Below are 14,974 nucleotides of genomic sequence, written 5' to 3'. Positions count from 1 at the left end.
CTTACCACTTGGCTGAAGATCATTTCGCTGGAACGTTTCATCATGCAAGGTACATCGGGATCCATCTCGAACGGCTTGCCTCCCTCGTCCTCCGACGCGCAGTTCGACGTCTTCATGTCGTCGTCCAGGATGTTCTCCAGATTCTCATCGATCTCGTCCTTATCCATCTCCGGCTCGGAAGCCATCAGGGTCTCGGATATTTCACTGGTGCTGTCGATGCTCCCCATCTGTCCGGAGCTCAGCGAGCAGATCGACTTCATGGACTCCCTGGAGCTGAGGGTCGTCGCTGCCGTGACGTAGTCCTGCGAGGTGGCTTTAGACGACGAGTGCTCGAAGGACATCATGGCTGTCTCGTACTCGGAGGCGGTGGTGGAGCTGGCCATGGCTGCGGACTGAAGCGCCTCGACGTCGGAGGAACTCGGCCGACTGCTGGCCTCGTACTCGCAAGACTGGTAGTTGCTCTCGCCACTGCTCGAGACGTCGGCTTCGCTCTCGGACGTCACGTGCCGGTGGCTACTGCGAGACGGCTTTTGTCTTCTCCTCGGCGCTGGCTGGGGTGGTTGTAGGGAGAACGTCTCGTCCTTGGCAGTGCCCTCTGCGTCGGAGCCCGAACGACTGGCTGCCTTGGGCGACGATGTCGAGAAGGACTCGAAGATGTCCTTGGACTCCTTGCTCTTGTCGGACTCGCTCTCGACGACTACCGAGGTCTTGCTCAGGTCGCGGTCCTTCTTCTCCGCTGAGCTGCTCTCGGAGGAGCTGCCGTCGTCCTTCAGTTCGCCGTGGCGTCGTGGCTTGGCTATCGGCGACGAGGACGATGACAAATTCTCCGCGTCGCTGACCTTCTCGAGAGAAGGAGGTCTGTAGAGGAAGGGCAGATCGTTGGGGATCGACTCGGGCTGCAGCTTGAACTGAAACTCGGACGGCGAGTCCTTGATGATGATCATGGTCTCGCTGTTTTCGCTCAGCTCCTCAATCAGGTCCTGCTTGGCGGCCTCGAGGTTCTCCTTCACTTCGGCGATCTCCTTCTTCACAACCTGATCGAGAACAGTGATGGCGTAGCGCGAGCTCATGTCGACGTTCTGGAAGTCCTCCTTCTTTACCTTATACGGACTCGTCTCGCGAGACTTCTCGCGCTTCTTGTGGTCGTCCCAGCCCTTCGAGCGCATGTCGACCTTTTCTCGGACAAAGTCGGATCTGGGCGGTTTCTGAACGGCCGGAGTGACGTGGGGCTCTTCCTGCTTCTTGGCTTCCTCTGGGTCGAAGGTCTTGTAGGAAAGCAGCTGGACAGAGTCCTTCTTATCGAGGGAGTCGGGCTTGTTCGTGTCCATTTTTAGTAGCATTTCCGAGTTCTCCGCTGGTTGCTGGTAGTGTTCCACGTCGTAGGACTGCTTCGTGGCTTCGTCGTCGGAGATGTCGGGTTTGTCGGATATCCTGACCGTTTCGGCAGAGTCCGAAAGATGAGACTTGATAAAATCGGATTTTTGATCACCCATAAGCTCCATCGTACCTGTGAACTGTTCCTCGAACATGTTCATCGATTCGATGCCCGAGTCAGTGGCTTTGGCAGTGTCCTTCTCCTCCTTTTTCGTTTCCTTCTTGTCCTCCTTGATCTGCACAGTCTCCTCGAACTGCTCTTCGTACAGCTGAAGCATTTCATTGTCCTTGGACTTGCCAATGATACCGATCGGTTTGAGAGGCTCGTCAAGACTCATGAACTGATCTCCAGTTATGACGTTCACGGCTGTCTTCGTCTCTAGAGGCAGATCGGCCAGCTTTTTCTGCTCCTCGGCTTCGTATTTCTCTTTGTCGTAGTCAAAACTGTCTTCGTCGTCGTCAACGGTCATGAAATGGAACGACTTGGCTGCCAACTCCTCCAGCCGACTGTCGTCAGTCGGTGTCTTGGCATCGTATTCTCGCTGAAGGGTGTCCATGAGTTCTTGGCAGCTGATGTCCAGTTTGTTCTCCACCAGCTCCTCGTCGATATCCAGATCTTGTTCGCTCACGGGAATGACCGTGAACTTGGACTTTCCACCGAGTTTTATCGACTCGGATTCTTCGAAAGATGACGACTTGGTTTCCTCTATCCGCGGTATGCCGAATGGCACCTTTCCCGAGCCGTCGACTTGACTCTGTTGCTGCTGTTTGTGATACTCCTCGAGCTCTTTGTCGAACGCTTGGAACGGCTCCAGAGGCTCCGAGACTTCGATTTTCTCGTCGCCGATCATCCAGTTGACTGGCTTTATCTCCAACTCCTTGATCTTCATTCTGGGAGAGACGAGCGGTGGACTGTCGATCTCGAACGAGTCTCGCTCAGTCCTCCTCTTGATCGTTATCTTCTCCAGACCAGAGTCCTGTTTCTTGTTACTGTCTTGAGGTAGAGAGAAGTCGATGTTTGTGTCCTCGGATAAGGTGACTGAATCAGCGATGATGTCCTTCTCCATCGCGTTTAACGAGTCCACAGCAGGGCTCTCGTGCAGCACCTCCCCCTTGATTCCAGAACCCGAGGGAAACTTGACTTCGTCGATCTCGATGGACGAGACGTCCATCGAATCCTGCCTCGATTGACTCTCGTTGTCGGGTTCCAAAATCTCCAGAACCCGGGCACCGGAGAGTTCCGAAATAAATTTGCCCTCGGGTGTAGTCTTGGTAATGATCTTCATGTGGTCGACCGCAGACAAGACGTCCTTGACGTTCGTAGACGAAATCTTCTTACCATCGTTGTCGTCCAGCTCCTCGATATCGATCTGCTCGGATATGCTGCTCGGACTCATGGTTATGTCTCGGTCGGGTATCTTAGCTTGGGACGAGGACAGCAGGATGGACGACGACTCGTCCTTGGTGATGTCCTCGCTGATGCTGATGCTGTCGCGCTTGGAGTCCGTAGCTGCTTCTTGGATCAACGTGCCCATCGACTTCTGCATCATATTCGTGAATTGCCGAGTTAGGTCGTCGGCCATCTCAGCGTGGTAAACCTCGGACTCGATCGTTCCGCTTTCCGGTAATTTGATCTTCTGCTGCAAGGACGGCTCCGTCGAAGGCGCATCGGACTTGGTTTTGAAATCCTCCTTGACATCGAAGGTTCTGGAGCTGTCAGTGATCTCTTCCTGGAACATGGATTTCTCGACTATCTTTCCTATGTCATCCTTCTTTAAGGTTTCGTCCTTGAGATCTTTTTCCACTTTGACGCGAGCTCCGACGGTACCGTCCTTGAGCGAACTGGCCGTCTCCTCAGTGGTAACGATCTTCTCGTCATCTTCTACTGATCTCGCTCGGATGCTGTGCTCGGTATCCTTGCCCATCTGCGAAGCGGAAGCCTGGATCGTCTCGAGATCATCGGTCAGGTTCACCAACGTCTTTTGAGTCGTGCTCACTGTCGTTTCCTTTACTTTACTCTCCTTCTCCTCGACCTTCTCGTCCGGCGAGTGTTTTGTTAGAAGCGAAGCCGAGGTCTCCTTCTTCATGATGTCTTCCTTCTCCTCGTGAGCGATGATCTTCTCGTCACCGGTGTCGATCTCGGAAGACTTGACCTCCTTTTTCTCCAGCGATGTCGTGGCTTTGTGGTCGACTTTGGACGTGATGACGCTGCCAGACGTGACGAAGTCAGCTTTCTTTAAGGCACTCGTGTCTTCCAAGAGCTTTAAGGCCTCTTTCGGGTCACCCGTGAAAGTGCCCGAGTACACTTGAGACTCGCTCGTCTGCTTCCTCGTGTGCTCCTCGTACTCCTGAGTCGTCACCTCTTCGCTCTTCTCCTTTTTCGTCACCGTTACGGTTTCAAACTCCTTCTTCGCGTCTTTTTTGGGATGCTTGTCCGATGCTTTGGGCGAAGGAGTTTCACTCTTGAGACTAGATGATCTGGAATCCGAAGATGATCCAGGTCGTTTGAAGGGCGGTTTGGACGATTCTTCCTTGGAATCTCGTCGTTTGGCCAGAGGCGTTTTCGGTATTTCATCCTTCGATTTTTCCCTCTTCGGTCCAAACTTTGGTATGTCGTCTTTGGATTTCTCTCTCTTCGGAGCCACCTTGGGTATTTCTTCCTTCGACTTCTCTCTCTTTGGCAGAGATTTAGCTGCTGTGTCCGATTTCTTGGGAGTAGGCTTCGGCGATTCTTCCTTTGAATCGCGTCGCTTGACACCAGATTTGGAAGCGATCTCTTCTTTGGAGTGTTCTCTCTTGACTGTCGTATCGGGTTTCTTGGGAGTAGGTTTCGGCGACGACTCGCCCTTTGAATCTTGACGTTTCACACCGGATTTTCCCGGTAGTTCGTCCTTTGACTTCTCTCTCTTTGGAGCGAGTTTAGAGGAGAATTCTTCTCTCGACTTTTCGCGCTTTGGTAACGCCGTCTTCGGTATCTCGTCTTTGGATTTTTCGCGTTTCGGCAGAACCTTGGTTGAGAATTCATCCTTCGACTTTTCACGCTTTGGAATGGTAGATTTTGGTATTTCGTCCTTGGACTTTTCGCGTTTAGGAATAGTAGATTTCGGTATTTCATCCTTGGATTTCTCGCGTTTAGGAATGGCTGATTTGGGTATTTCGTCCTTTGATTTTTCCCGTTTCGGTATCGAACTTGAAGGCAGTTCATCTTTTGATTTCTCGCGCTTAGGCGGAGATTTCACCGAAAATTCGTCTTTGGACTTCTCCCTTCGCGGGATCATTGACTTGGGAATTTCACCTATTGACTTTTCTCGTTTCGGCGCAGTTGAAGCTACTTCCTTGGGAGTGTCATCCTTCGGTGGTGACTTGATAGAAAATTCGTCCTTGGATTTCTCTCGTCTCGGGATCATGGATTTTGGAATTTCGCCTATGGATTTTTCTCGCTTGGGCGCCGAAGTCGTTGTTTCTGGAGGAGGCGATTTCAGACTAAACTCATCTCTGGATTTCTCTCTCCTGGGAATCATAGACTTTGGAATTTCGGGGATGGACTTTTCTCGCTTAGGACCAGCCTTATCTTCAGCTGGTGGAGACTTTATGGAGAACTCTTCCTTTGACTTCTCTCGTCGCGGTATCATGGATTTAGGAATCTCGTCTTTGGACTTTTCACGCTGCAAAGCGGTCGACGGTATTTTGTCGTCCTTTGGAGGAGGTGATTTCAGGGTAAACTCATCCTTGGACTTTTCTCTTCTTGGAATCATAGATTTTGGAATCTCCGGAATCGATTTCTCCCGTTTTGGTCCAGACGTGGCCAAATCTTTCAGCGGTGATTTTACGGAGAACTCTTCTTTCGACTTTTCCCTTACCGGTATCATTGACTTTGGTATTTCTGGTATCGACTTCTCACGTTTTGGAACTACAGTTGCCGCATCAGCAGGCTTCTCGTCCTTAGGTGGTGATGCAGCTTTAGGAGGCGATTTTATAGAGAATTCCTCTTTTGATTTCTCTCTTACTGGTATCATCGATTTTGGTATCTCTGGTATGGACTTTTCCCGTTTTGGTGCCGCCATTGTGGCATCTACTGGTTTATCGTCCTTTGGAGTTTTAGGAGGCGATATTATTGAAAACTCCTCCTTCGACTTCTCTCTTACAGGTATCATAGATTTCGGTATTTCAGGTATAGATTTTTCCCTTTTCGGGGCTGCAGTAGCGTCCATTGGTTTCTCATCCTTAGAGGGCAACTTGACGACAAACTCTTCTTTCGATTTTTCACGTACAGGTATCATAGACTTTGATATTTCTGGTATAGATTTTTCTCGCACTGGTGCTGCTACAGCTGCATCTTTTGGCTTATCATCTATCGGTCTGTCATCTTTCAATTTATCATCTTTCGGTGGTGATGGACCTTTAGGAGGCGACTTTATAGAAAATTCTTCTTTCGACTTTTCTCTCTTGGGAATCATCGACTTAGGAATTTCCGGAATAGATTTTTCTCGTTTCGGTGCACTGGCCGCTGCCTCTGCTGGTTTATCATCTTTTGGAGGAAATGGACTTTTAGGAGGCGACTTTATAGAAAATTCTTCTTGTGACTTCTCTCTTACGGGTATCATTGATTTAGGAATTTCGGGAATGGATTTTTCTCGTTTTGGTGCACTGGCCGCTGCCTCTGCTGGCTTATCATCTTTTGGAGGAAATGGACTTTTAGGAGGCGACTTTATAGAAAATTCTTCTTGTGACTTCTCTCTTACGGGTATCATTGATTTAGGAATTTCGGGAATGGATTTTTCTCGTTTTGGTGCACTGGCCGCTGCCTCTGCTGGCTTATCATCTTTTGGAGGAAATGGACTTTTAGGAGGCGACTTTATAGAAAATTCTTCTTGTGACTTCTCTCTTAGGGGTATCATTGATTTAGGAATTTCCGGAATAGATTTTTCTCGTCTTGGTGCACTGACCACTGCCTCTGCTGGTTTATTATCTTTTGGAGGAGATGGACCTTTAGGAGATTTTATAGAAAATTCATCTTGTGACTTCTCTCTTACGGGTATCATTGATTTAGGAATTTCCGGAATAGATTTTTCTCGTTTTGGTGCACTAACAGCTGCCTCGGCTGGTTTATCATCTTTAGGAGGCGATGGACCTTTAGGAGGTGATTTGATAGAAAATTCTTCTTTGGATTTCTCTCTCACTGGTATCATGGATTTTGGTATCTCCGGTATTGACTTCTCCCGTTTCGGTGCTGCAGTCGCTGCATCAGACGGTTTATCGTCTTTAGGAGGAGATGGGCCTTTGGGAGGCGATTTGATAGAAAATTCCTCTTTTGATTTTTCTCTTACTGGTATCATGGATTTTGGTATCTCTGGTATTGATTTTTCGCGTTTTGGCGCTGCTGTCGGTAAATCTTTAGGCTTGTCATCCTTTGGTAGTGATTTAACGGAAATTTCTTCTTTTGATTTCTCTCTCTTCGGAATCATGGATTTTGGTATTTCCTCAATAGATTTTTCTTTCTTGAAAAGTGGCTTGTCTGCATCAGCTTCTTTGGTAGGTACAACTTTTGCTTTATCGGCTTCCTTAGAAGGTTCGACTTTTGGCTTTTCAACCTCTTTTACAGGTTCAACTTTTGGTTTATCAGCTTCTTTTGGTGGTTCAACTTTTGCCTTATCAGCTTCTTTAAGAGGTTCTACTTTTGGTTTATCAGCCTCTTTTGTCGCTGTTATAGGCACATCGCCCATTATCTTTGTTTCAGTAGCATCCATCTTTTTTATAATATCTCCAGTCTTCTCTTCCTTTGACAGCGTTGTTATCACTTTCGTTTCCGTAATTGTAGTAACGACAGAAGAATCCGCCAATACCTTCTCCGTCACCGTCTTAACTTCTTCGTGTTTCGACGTCGACGTAATTGCATCCTTTTCTGACAATTTTTTCGTAGTAGGTACAGCTGGTGCCGACTCAGGATGATGAGACTTGGCAAAATCGGATTTTTGATCTCTCATAAGCTCCATTGTGCCTGTGAACCGTTCCTCGAACATGCTCATTGATTCGATGCCCGAACTAGTGGTTTTTACATCAGCCTTGTGCATTTTTTGTGCTGTCTTTATGTCCTGTGCTTTAACATCTTTGTCTAACGTGAAAACTGTAGCATCGTGTTTCGTGTCCTTTGGTGGCGGAGATTTAACAGAAAATTCATCCTTGGACTTTTGTCTAACAGGAATGTGGGACTTGGGAATCTCATCCTTTGATTTCTCTCTCTTCGGCGGCGACATTACACCTGCTTTGTGCCTATCGCCTTTCGGTGGAGATTTCAAGGTGAACTCTTCTTTAGACTTTTCTCTCTTGGGTATAAGGGACTTGGGTACGTCGTGCTTGGCGGGTTCTTTTTTCGACGGCGCCTTTTCTGGCGATGCCGGTTTGCCCTTTGTTGGCGAAATAGGCTTGCTCTTTTCCGGCGACGTGGACTTGCTCTTATCTGGTAACGCGGCCTTGTTCTTTTCCGGTGACACAGGCTTGCTCTTTTCCGGTGACACAGGCTTGCTCTTTTCAGGCGAGGCCGTTTTGCCCTTGTCAGCCTTCGCCTGCATTTTCACCGGCGTCGGCTCTTTCGCTTTATCAGCCTTTGGCGAAAACTTTGGTATGTCATCCTTGGACTTGTCTTTCTTCGGAGGAGACCTGGACAGCAAATCCTCCTTTGCCTTCTTCGGAGGAGATTTGGAAAGCGGAGACTTAGGCTCATCTTTAGACTTCTGTCGTGCCGGTACTGGTTTGGGCGATGTCTCCTTCTGTTTGGACGCGGTAGACTTCGGTGAAGCCTCTTTGGCAGACTTCACCGCGGCTACGGGAGACCTAGACTCGGCGACTTTTTGTTGCTTGGTAACGTTCTCCTGCATCTTCGTTGCTTTAGCTTTACTTTCCTTCTCCGGCTCGGCTTTAGCTTTGGCCTTTGCGTCAGACTTTTTGGTTTCAGGCAGGTCGACCTTATCGCCCGTAGTTTTGTCGACCTTGGTCTCTTTGGCGTGGAGATCCGACTCTAGCTTACTCTTAACCGTAGATTCGATGTGTTTGGTGTCGGCGACCTTGGCAGGAGTTTTCTTCTCGCTGTCCTTCTTCTCTTGCCCGGCTTTCAGATCCTTCTCTCCCTTGCTGGCTCTCCTCTCGGTCTTCTCCTCTTTGGAGTCCTGCTTCTTGCCGAAGCTCTTCCGCCTCTCGTCCTTCTTTCCGACGTCGTCTTTCTTGTCCCTGATGCCACTCTTCAGTCCAAACAAATCTTTCTCCTCCTTGCTCTTCCTCTTCTCCATCACGTCGTCCTTTTTCTCCTCCTTCATCTCCTGCTTGGCCTTTTCCTCCAATATTCTCTCGGTCTCCTCGAACACCTCCAGCGATCTCTCGTCCTCGCTGGATATGGATATTCCGGAGAGCCTGGCCGCAGCGATTCTCGCCGACTCCTGGGACGACTGGCTCTTAAGCGAGCCTCTGGCAGCGGACATCTCTCTCTGGATCTGCTCCTCGAAGTAGTGCGCTTTCTCGGCAACGCTCGCCTCGGACATGTCGACGCCGGGATCCTGCGGGATGGCTCCGATTTCATCCTCGACTTCCCGGACGTCGCTCAGACACTCGCTGTCGCTGTCGTGGTACGTCAGCTGCGATGTATGGGACACCTCGGACTCGCTGCGCTGGAAACTTTCCCGTTTGCTGCGAGCCATGTCTTCCCAGAAGCGGCGCTTCTCCGAGTAAGTCTTCTTTTCCAGGGCTGAAGGCGACAGAGGCAGGTCTAGGGAACCTTTCTGGTCTAGCTGGCTACCGATGGAATCTAGAACAAGCAAGCATAGGGTTTTCATGGTGATATGGGGGAACGCCTGGGATTTACTACCTTGGGGCATTTTTCAATTAATTCATTTTAGAAGAAGTTTCTAAGATTTTTTTTTACTCTAAGCATATAGGCAATCTTCTGTAATGCGTTTGAAAGAAAGTAAAGAATCCGGTGTGTTTCATTATTATAATCTCGTTTATTTCACCTGAGTTTTACATAAACATAAGAGACAGCACCTGTGAATTGCTGCTGTAAACGCTCGCAATTCCCCCGTAAACGCGGGAGGCATCGTACAATTAACTAACAAGCACTTATCTGCTTTTAAGATGCAATGATAGTCAGAACATTATACGTATACAATAAATATATTTCTATTTTTATATACATAACGATCCGATAGAACATGTATCTATTAGTAACGATAACAGCAATAGTAATAAACTGCGTTTCATATAAGTCAACAGGTAATATATGAATTTAATCTAGGTTTGCTGTTTCAAAAACGCTTCACTAATTTTTCGTATATTATTAGACTTTAGAATTTTATAATCATCACTACATCAATGCATCGGCAAATTCGGACATCGAAAATATTAGTTATATTTCTAATCTCTAAAAGGCATTCGCGTATTATCGTCATTTTTCATTAGTTAACTTCACCCGTAAAATTTCAACAATACTATATTATCTGAATTTGCGAGGTACACGTAGATAGTACATAAGTTGCACTAAACACATTTATGATATGATGTATAATTGTTCCACCGTCAAATCGTGTGTGATGCTAACACTTGACGTATGGCTTTAGAATATTTAATAATCCATTTTATTGCCTATACGACATTGTCGAGGGCAGCGATCCCGTCGGTAAGCAACGGAAATAGACACAAAAGAGTATTCAGTGGGTTACTTTTTTCTTATCACATAAATAATATGACGCTATCGATACTAATTTACTGAAAGTTTGAATCGATTGAAGAAAATTTTACACCATGTAGATAAGCGAGCATAGACGTGCGCTCAAGAGGAAACCGTTTTGTTTGTACACATATGAATTTTATTTTGCAGCACAGCAATTAAATTAAAAAAATATATTTTGTATAAAAATTACGACGTAACCATCAACTGAATTTCTCAGAACTCAGTAATACAATTTTAGACTAGTTACACACTCGTTATACCACGTACGGCAAATTGTTGAGTACGTAATGTATTGATTTGCAAATTTTTGGCTTCTACATCGTCCCTAAGTATTTCGGATATTTGTTCCTTTGAAAATTCATATAACAAGAGACAATTAAAACGAGAAACAACGGGCTACAAGATCTTATAATTTTCGAGTAAAAAATATTCAAAGAGCTGAGAAATTTCCTGATAACAACAATCAAAAAGATATTGAAAAATACGAATCATCGACTCTCTGAACAACTTTAAAAAGTCTTATATATCTATCATAATCTTCATCTACTCGATATCCTCGACGTCCGTGTGGCTTTCATTGATACCGCCATCCTCAGCCCCTCCGGACGGTGACTTGACTCTCAGCAGCTGCTGTTCCATCTTATCAACGTTCCTCATGACGATTTGCGAAGCCGCGAGTACATCAAAGGCTTCGTACGACTCTTTTCTCTGTCCGCAAGCTTCGCCCTCCTCGTCCTCATCAGAAGCCTCCATGTCCTCGCTGTCGGTAGTGGGCATGACCACGATGTCCGGTGTGTCATTGTCCAGGTCTTTAGCCTCCTCGTCGATGGACATCTGGTTGCGCACCTCGATGCTGAAGGGCCCGTCGCCCTCCTTGGTCGTGATGGTCTCGCCGTTGAAGTCGACGAGGATGTCGCTGCGCGGCTTGATGAAAATCGGCGCCTGAACGACCTCCTCATCGTCGTTCGACATGTCCTCCAGGTCTGTCTCGCCTTGGTGCGGATTCTCCCCGACAGTCAAGCTGCCTCGAGGCGTCGAGGTTACGGACTTGATGGGCATCTTGGCGTCGTTCTCGGGCTCGCTGGTGTAGATCTCGTCGACGTCGGTGAGGTTCTCCAGGAAGCTGTTCCTGCGCTCGTTGCCGCCGCCGTAGGAAGAGTCATCGCTGCCGTCGAGCGTAACGGAGATCACCGGGTGCAGGAGGTTGCCGGTACCTCCGTTGGCAGCGGCATTCTTAACGGAGTAATTCGGCGTTGAGATTCTCGGGACACTGAGCTCGCCCTCGGAATCGGTGTCGGAGAAGTGAAGCGACGCGTTGCTCATCATGGCGTTGAGGCGACGACGGGTCGACCTAGCCTTGCGCTTCGTCTTGGCCACGGGACAGCTGGACTCGTTAGAAATGGGTTGATGCGGGGGTGGTTCCACCAGGACCGAGGGGGTGTTGTTGCTGCTGACTTCCTGCATCTTCGCTGAGCTGGGCTGTGTTCTGACGGGTGCGCCGTTGCTTTGTCAGCGTTCTGCGCCTGGCCGTCAAGGACCTTTGCTATCTGGCACTCGGTAGGGGAGGTTTAGGGGAGGTGGTTAAGGAACCTGCAAAATTAAAGCCGGGCCTGTAGTCGACAGGGGGTTGCTGTGCGGGCTTCTACGGTTTCTTTTTTTTTTCTTTTTCTTTTGTTAGCCTCATGAGGTGAGAGATTTGAAGGGTGTTAGCAAAAAATGAAGAATAGTTTTTCTAGTGCGATATAAAAGAGTTGAGATGTAGTAATAAAAAACACAGCACATCGGATTAGACATGAATCGTTAAAAACAAAAATTAATGGAAGTAGGCGGTGTTGAGATCGATTCGAGTGACAAGTGCAGAGTTTTTATAAAATTTGGAAAATAAGTTGTGCACAAAAAAACATTGACTTTCTTTTAGTAACATGTATAAAGCGATTTTTCAAGTTCATAGGAGAATGTCGAGCGTGTGGCATCTGGTTTGTCTCGTTGGAATTTGATTGGCTTCGTAATAGCATCTGATAAATACACTGGTATCCAACTCACGATCTCAAAACCAGTAAAAAGAAGGAAAAGTCGAGAGTGCACGAATAGCAGATGAAGAAGTAAAACTAAAAAGAATCACTCACGTCCTCAGTGATTTCTACACAAACGACAGCAGAGAGACGTTCGTGATGTGGCTCCGCGCGAAACCGACTGCTGAAAGGGAACAACAACAACTGACTAGGCTCGCGCGGGTAAAAACTAGTTTTCTCTACTCGGCGGTGGCCACTCGAGGGTCAGCCGGTAACTACAAAGCGACACAGCTGTAGGAGGAACCTTGCCCAGAGAATTTTTTGATGCTCTTATGTGGCCTAATCGAATTGCCTGAAGCCCCAGAGGCTACGTCGTCTAAGTCTTGTAAGAGGATTTGCGTTTTCTTCTTCGCTGAGTAGGAGTAGGGAGGATGGAGAGCATTGAAACAAACAGATGATTGGTTGTGTTTCTCACACACACGTTCTTTCGACACGCACTCGATGAATAATTTTTTCGCGGTTGGTCTCGCTCGACGAGGTTCGACGTTTATCATGTATATCGTTTATTGGATCAAGTCTTGTCTTGAGTTACGGGATTTGGGTTTTATCCTGGTGTGTTGTTGTTAATACGTGGCTGGGTGGTTATTCAATTTGGAAGTAAAAAAAAGTACAAATATAATACTTCTTCGTTCGTCTGATTTCTGTGGGGTATTCGTGAGCATTTGCACCAGGGAGTTTTTCGTCGCACAATATACAAAATTACATAAAAAAACTTGTAATGGTTTTGTTTCTCAAGGCTGAAATGGGATTTTTCGATGAAGTCCTTTCGATGTTCATGACTGATACGTTAAATTGGTTTTAGTATACACTTAATCTACATTATTCGATGCAATGATTTTCCTAGTTATAAAAAAACATGATTTGTTACGTGACACATGTTATTTCACACTGGTCTATGCATGTTAGATTTACAACGTACGATTTCCTCTTGTACGCATTATTCGTATTAACAAACACGTAGAATGTTAAAAAATATGCGGGAAAAACTTCACATACCTGTCTGTTCCTTCACAAGAGTGTCGGTGATGAATTTTCTCTCGGTTGGCGACGTGCGTTTGGGCTGATCGCGTTTTTCCTCGCTATAATCGAACCGACCGTAGCTTGATTTCATGAGTATGTCCAGTTTTTGACTGATAATGTTTGAATCTTCTGCTGTAAAAAAATCGATGGCGCGTATTCAATTAGATAAGTTTTGAACCTAACATCTCACCTTTTTCAATAAGGGTGGATTACGTTTCTGAACCAAAAAAACTACTTTTCGAAATCGATTCCACCCTAGAACCTAAAGGAGTAACTTTTCTCCAAATCATACCCTTGTATTCTTTGTAAGTGATCTCCGGTAGAACAATATTGAGTACACATAGCGGCTGTTGTGCAGGTTCACCCTTAACGACTTTCGGCTCCCTCATAAACATCATCCTTGCCACCGGATCTAGTTGTGGATCCTTGACCTTTACGTGGAACGACAGTCGGTTTTGCCGGAAAGCATGAAACGTGAACTTGAGCTGAACACCGGACTTGGTGACCGGTATCAGGTTTCCACTGAATTCTATGTAAAGATCCTTGCCATCCAGAGTCTTTAAAAAATCGTATTTTAAGAACAAAAGTTTAGTCAGTATCGTCAATCGATTCTAATTCAATCCATACCTCTACGTCTCGGCTCTTGACGATCTCAGCGAATTCTTCTTGCTTCTCTAAAGTATGAATTCCCTCCTTACTGTCGGTCATACAGAGAATCCTTAGCGTAGCTTCAACCTCCTCCATTCGTTTAGAGTAAATGACAAAGCTGCAAAAACAAACCCATTTCAAAACAACTGTTCTAAAAAAATCTCAGTCTACCACATAATCCAACTTACTTTGTAATAAACGGCACAAACAGTGATTCTCTGTACAAGTCCGTAGCCATCTTGGGCACCTCTTGGATGTTTCTGCAGTCCATTAGCCAGAACCTGGCCGAGACGGTGGTAGTAAACGACACTTTGTCGTTCATAAAGTTCAGCGGAGTCGACCCAGTGACGTCCTCCCATTGAGCCTCACTAATCCCTCCGGCTATGCTGCAGAGCAAACGCAAAGTAGGCGTCTCTCCGCCATAATGGTTGATCATGCCTTTGTTCGCTGCTTGAGGTACCGGTAACGTCAGGCTGATGGGTTTGTGAAACTTTCGTCGACGAGGCTCAATGGTGATGACAGGGGATACGGCGACACAGTTACCCAAAAGTTTGGCGGTAAGTTCGGCGGGTATCACATGTGCCTGGAATCATCAAATGAAAATGTTATTTTCACTTGGCAAAATTACAGAAAGTTTATTTTAAAAGAAGTAACGCACCTGCAAGCCAACTTTGATTTTCTTAGTAAGAGCGCCAGGCGGAAAGACGGCTTGCACTTGGTTGGCGACGCTGGAGATTAAGATACCACCTTCAGCACCGATGACGTGCACTTCCTGCTTGATGCGGGTAACGATCGCAAAGTACTGAGGAAACTCGGTTGTCAGTATCCGCGTTATCCTTCCCGAGTGTGTTGAGCTCATTTGCGGATCTGAGAAGAAATACAGATATAAGAGATATGAAACTACTTATGTAACTGTGTTCTTTATAGTTTTATCAAAGACATCTTACCATAAGGAGTGTTCAGCAGGGTATCGTCATTGTCAGAGGAATTATCGTGCTCCTTCCAGTTTTCTCCGTTCTCGCTGCGCAAGATGATAATCTCTCTTTCCTTGCCTTCTACTGAAGCGAAGTGCGGTATGTCGATCAAAACTGGTCTGAAAGTAGAATAAACGTATATTTTAATTGTCATAAAGAATTGCGACTCA

At 46.7% G+C, this 14,974-nt stretch overlaps 2 protein-coding genes across 6 annotated transcripts in view; both read right to left on the bottom strand.

Moving 5' to 3' along the window:
- The window catches only part of LOC100119861 (ankyrin-2), a 39,822-nt gene that overhangs the window by 3,685 nt on the left and 21,163 nt on the right, over positions 1-14,974 (bottom strand). For 4 of the 5 annotated variants that reach the window (XM_016983392.2, XM_016983396.2, XM_032598228.1 and 1 more), the window contains 7 exons: positions 14,778-14,923; positions 14,489-14,697; positions 14,019-14,413; positions 13,810-13,948; positions 13,475-13,739; positions 13,159-13,314; positions 6-9,169 (listed from right to left, as the gene is read on the bottom strand). In XM_016983392.2, coding sequence (XP_016838881.2) covers positions 6-9,169; positions 13,159-13,314; positions 13,475-13,739; positions 13,810-13,948; positions 14,019-14,413; positions 14,489-14,697; positions 14,778-14,923 — 10,474 coding nt within the window. The remainder of the gene's footprint in view (positions 1-5; positions 9,170-13,158; positions 13,315-13,474; positions 13,740-13,809; positions 13,949-14,018; positions 14,414-14,488; positions 14,698-14,777; positions 14,924-14,974) is intronic. The other variant, XM_032598227.1, reaches the window with a different exon arrangement.
- On the bottom strand, positions 9,346-12,404 carry LOC107980829. The gene is made up of 2 exons (XM_016983418.3): positions 12,217-12,404; positions 9,346-11,680 (listed from the first exon to the last, which is right to left on the bottom strand). The coding sequence occupies exon 2, from the start codon at positions 11,552-11,554 to the stop codon at positions 10,634-10,636; it is 921 nt and encodes a 306-aa protein (XP_016838907.2). The 5' UTR covers positions 11,555-11,680; positions 12,217-12,404; the 3' UTR covers positions 9,346-10,633.

This window comes from Nasonia vitripennis, chromosome 3 (assembly GCF_009193385.2).
Source record: "Nasonia vitripennis strain AsymCx chromosome 3, Nvit_psr_1.1, whole genome shotgun sequence".
NCBI lineage: Eukaryota > Metazoa > Arthropoda > Insecta > Hymenoptera > Pteromalidae > Nasonia > Nasonia vitripennis.
The sequence above is the reverse complement of the archived record's forward strand: the minus strand, read 5'-3'. Positions and strand labels throughout refer to the sequence as shown.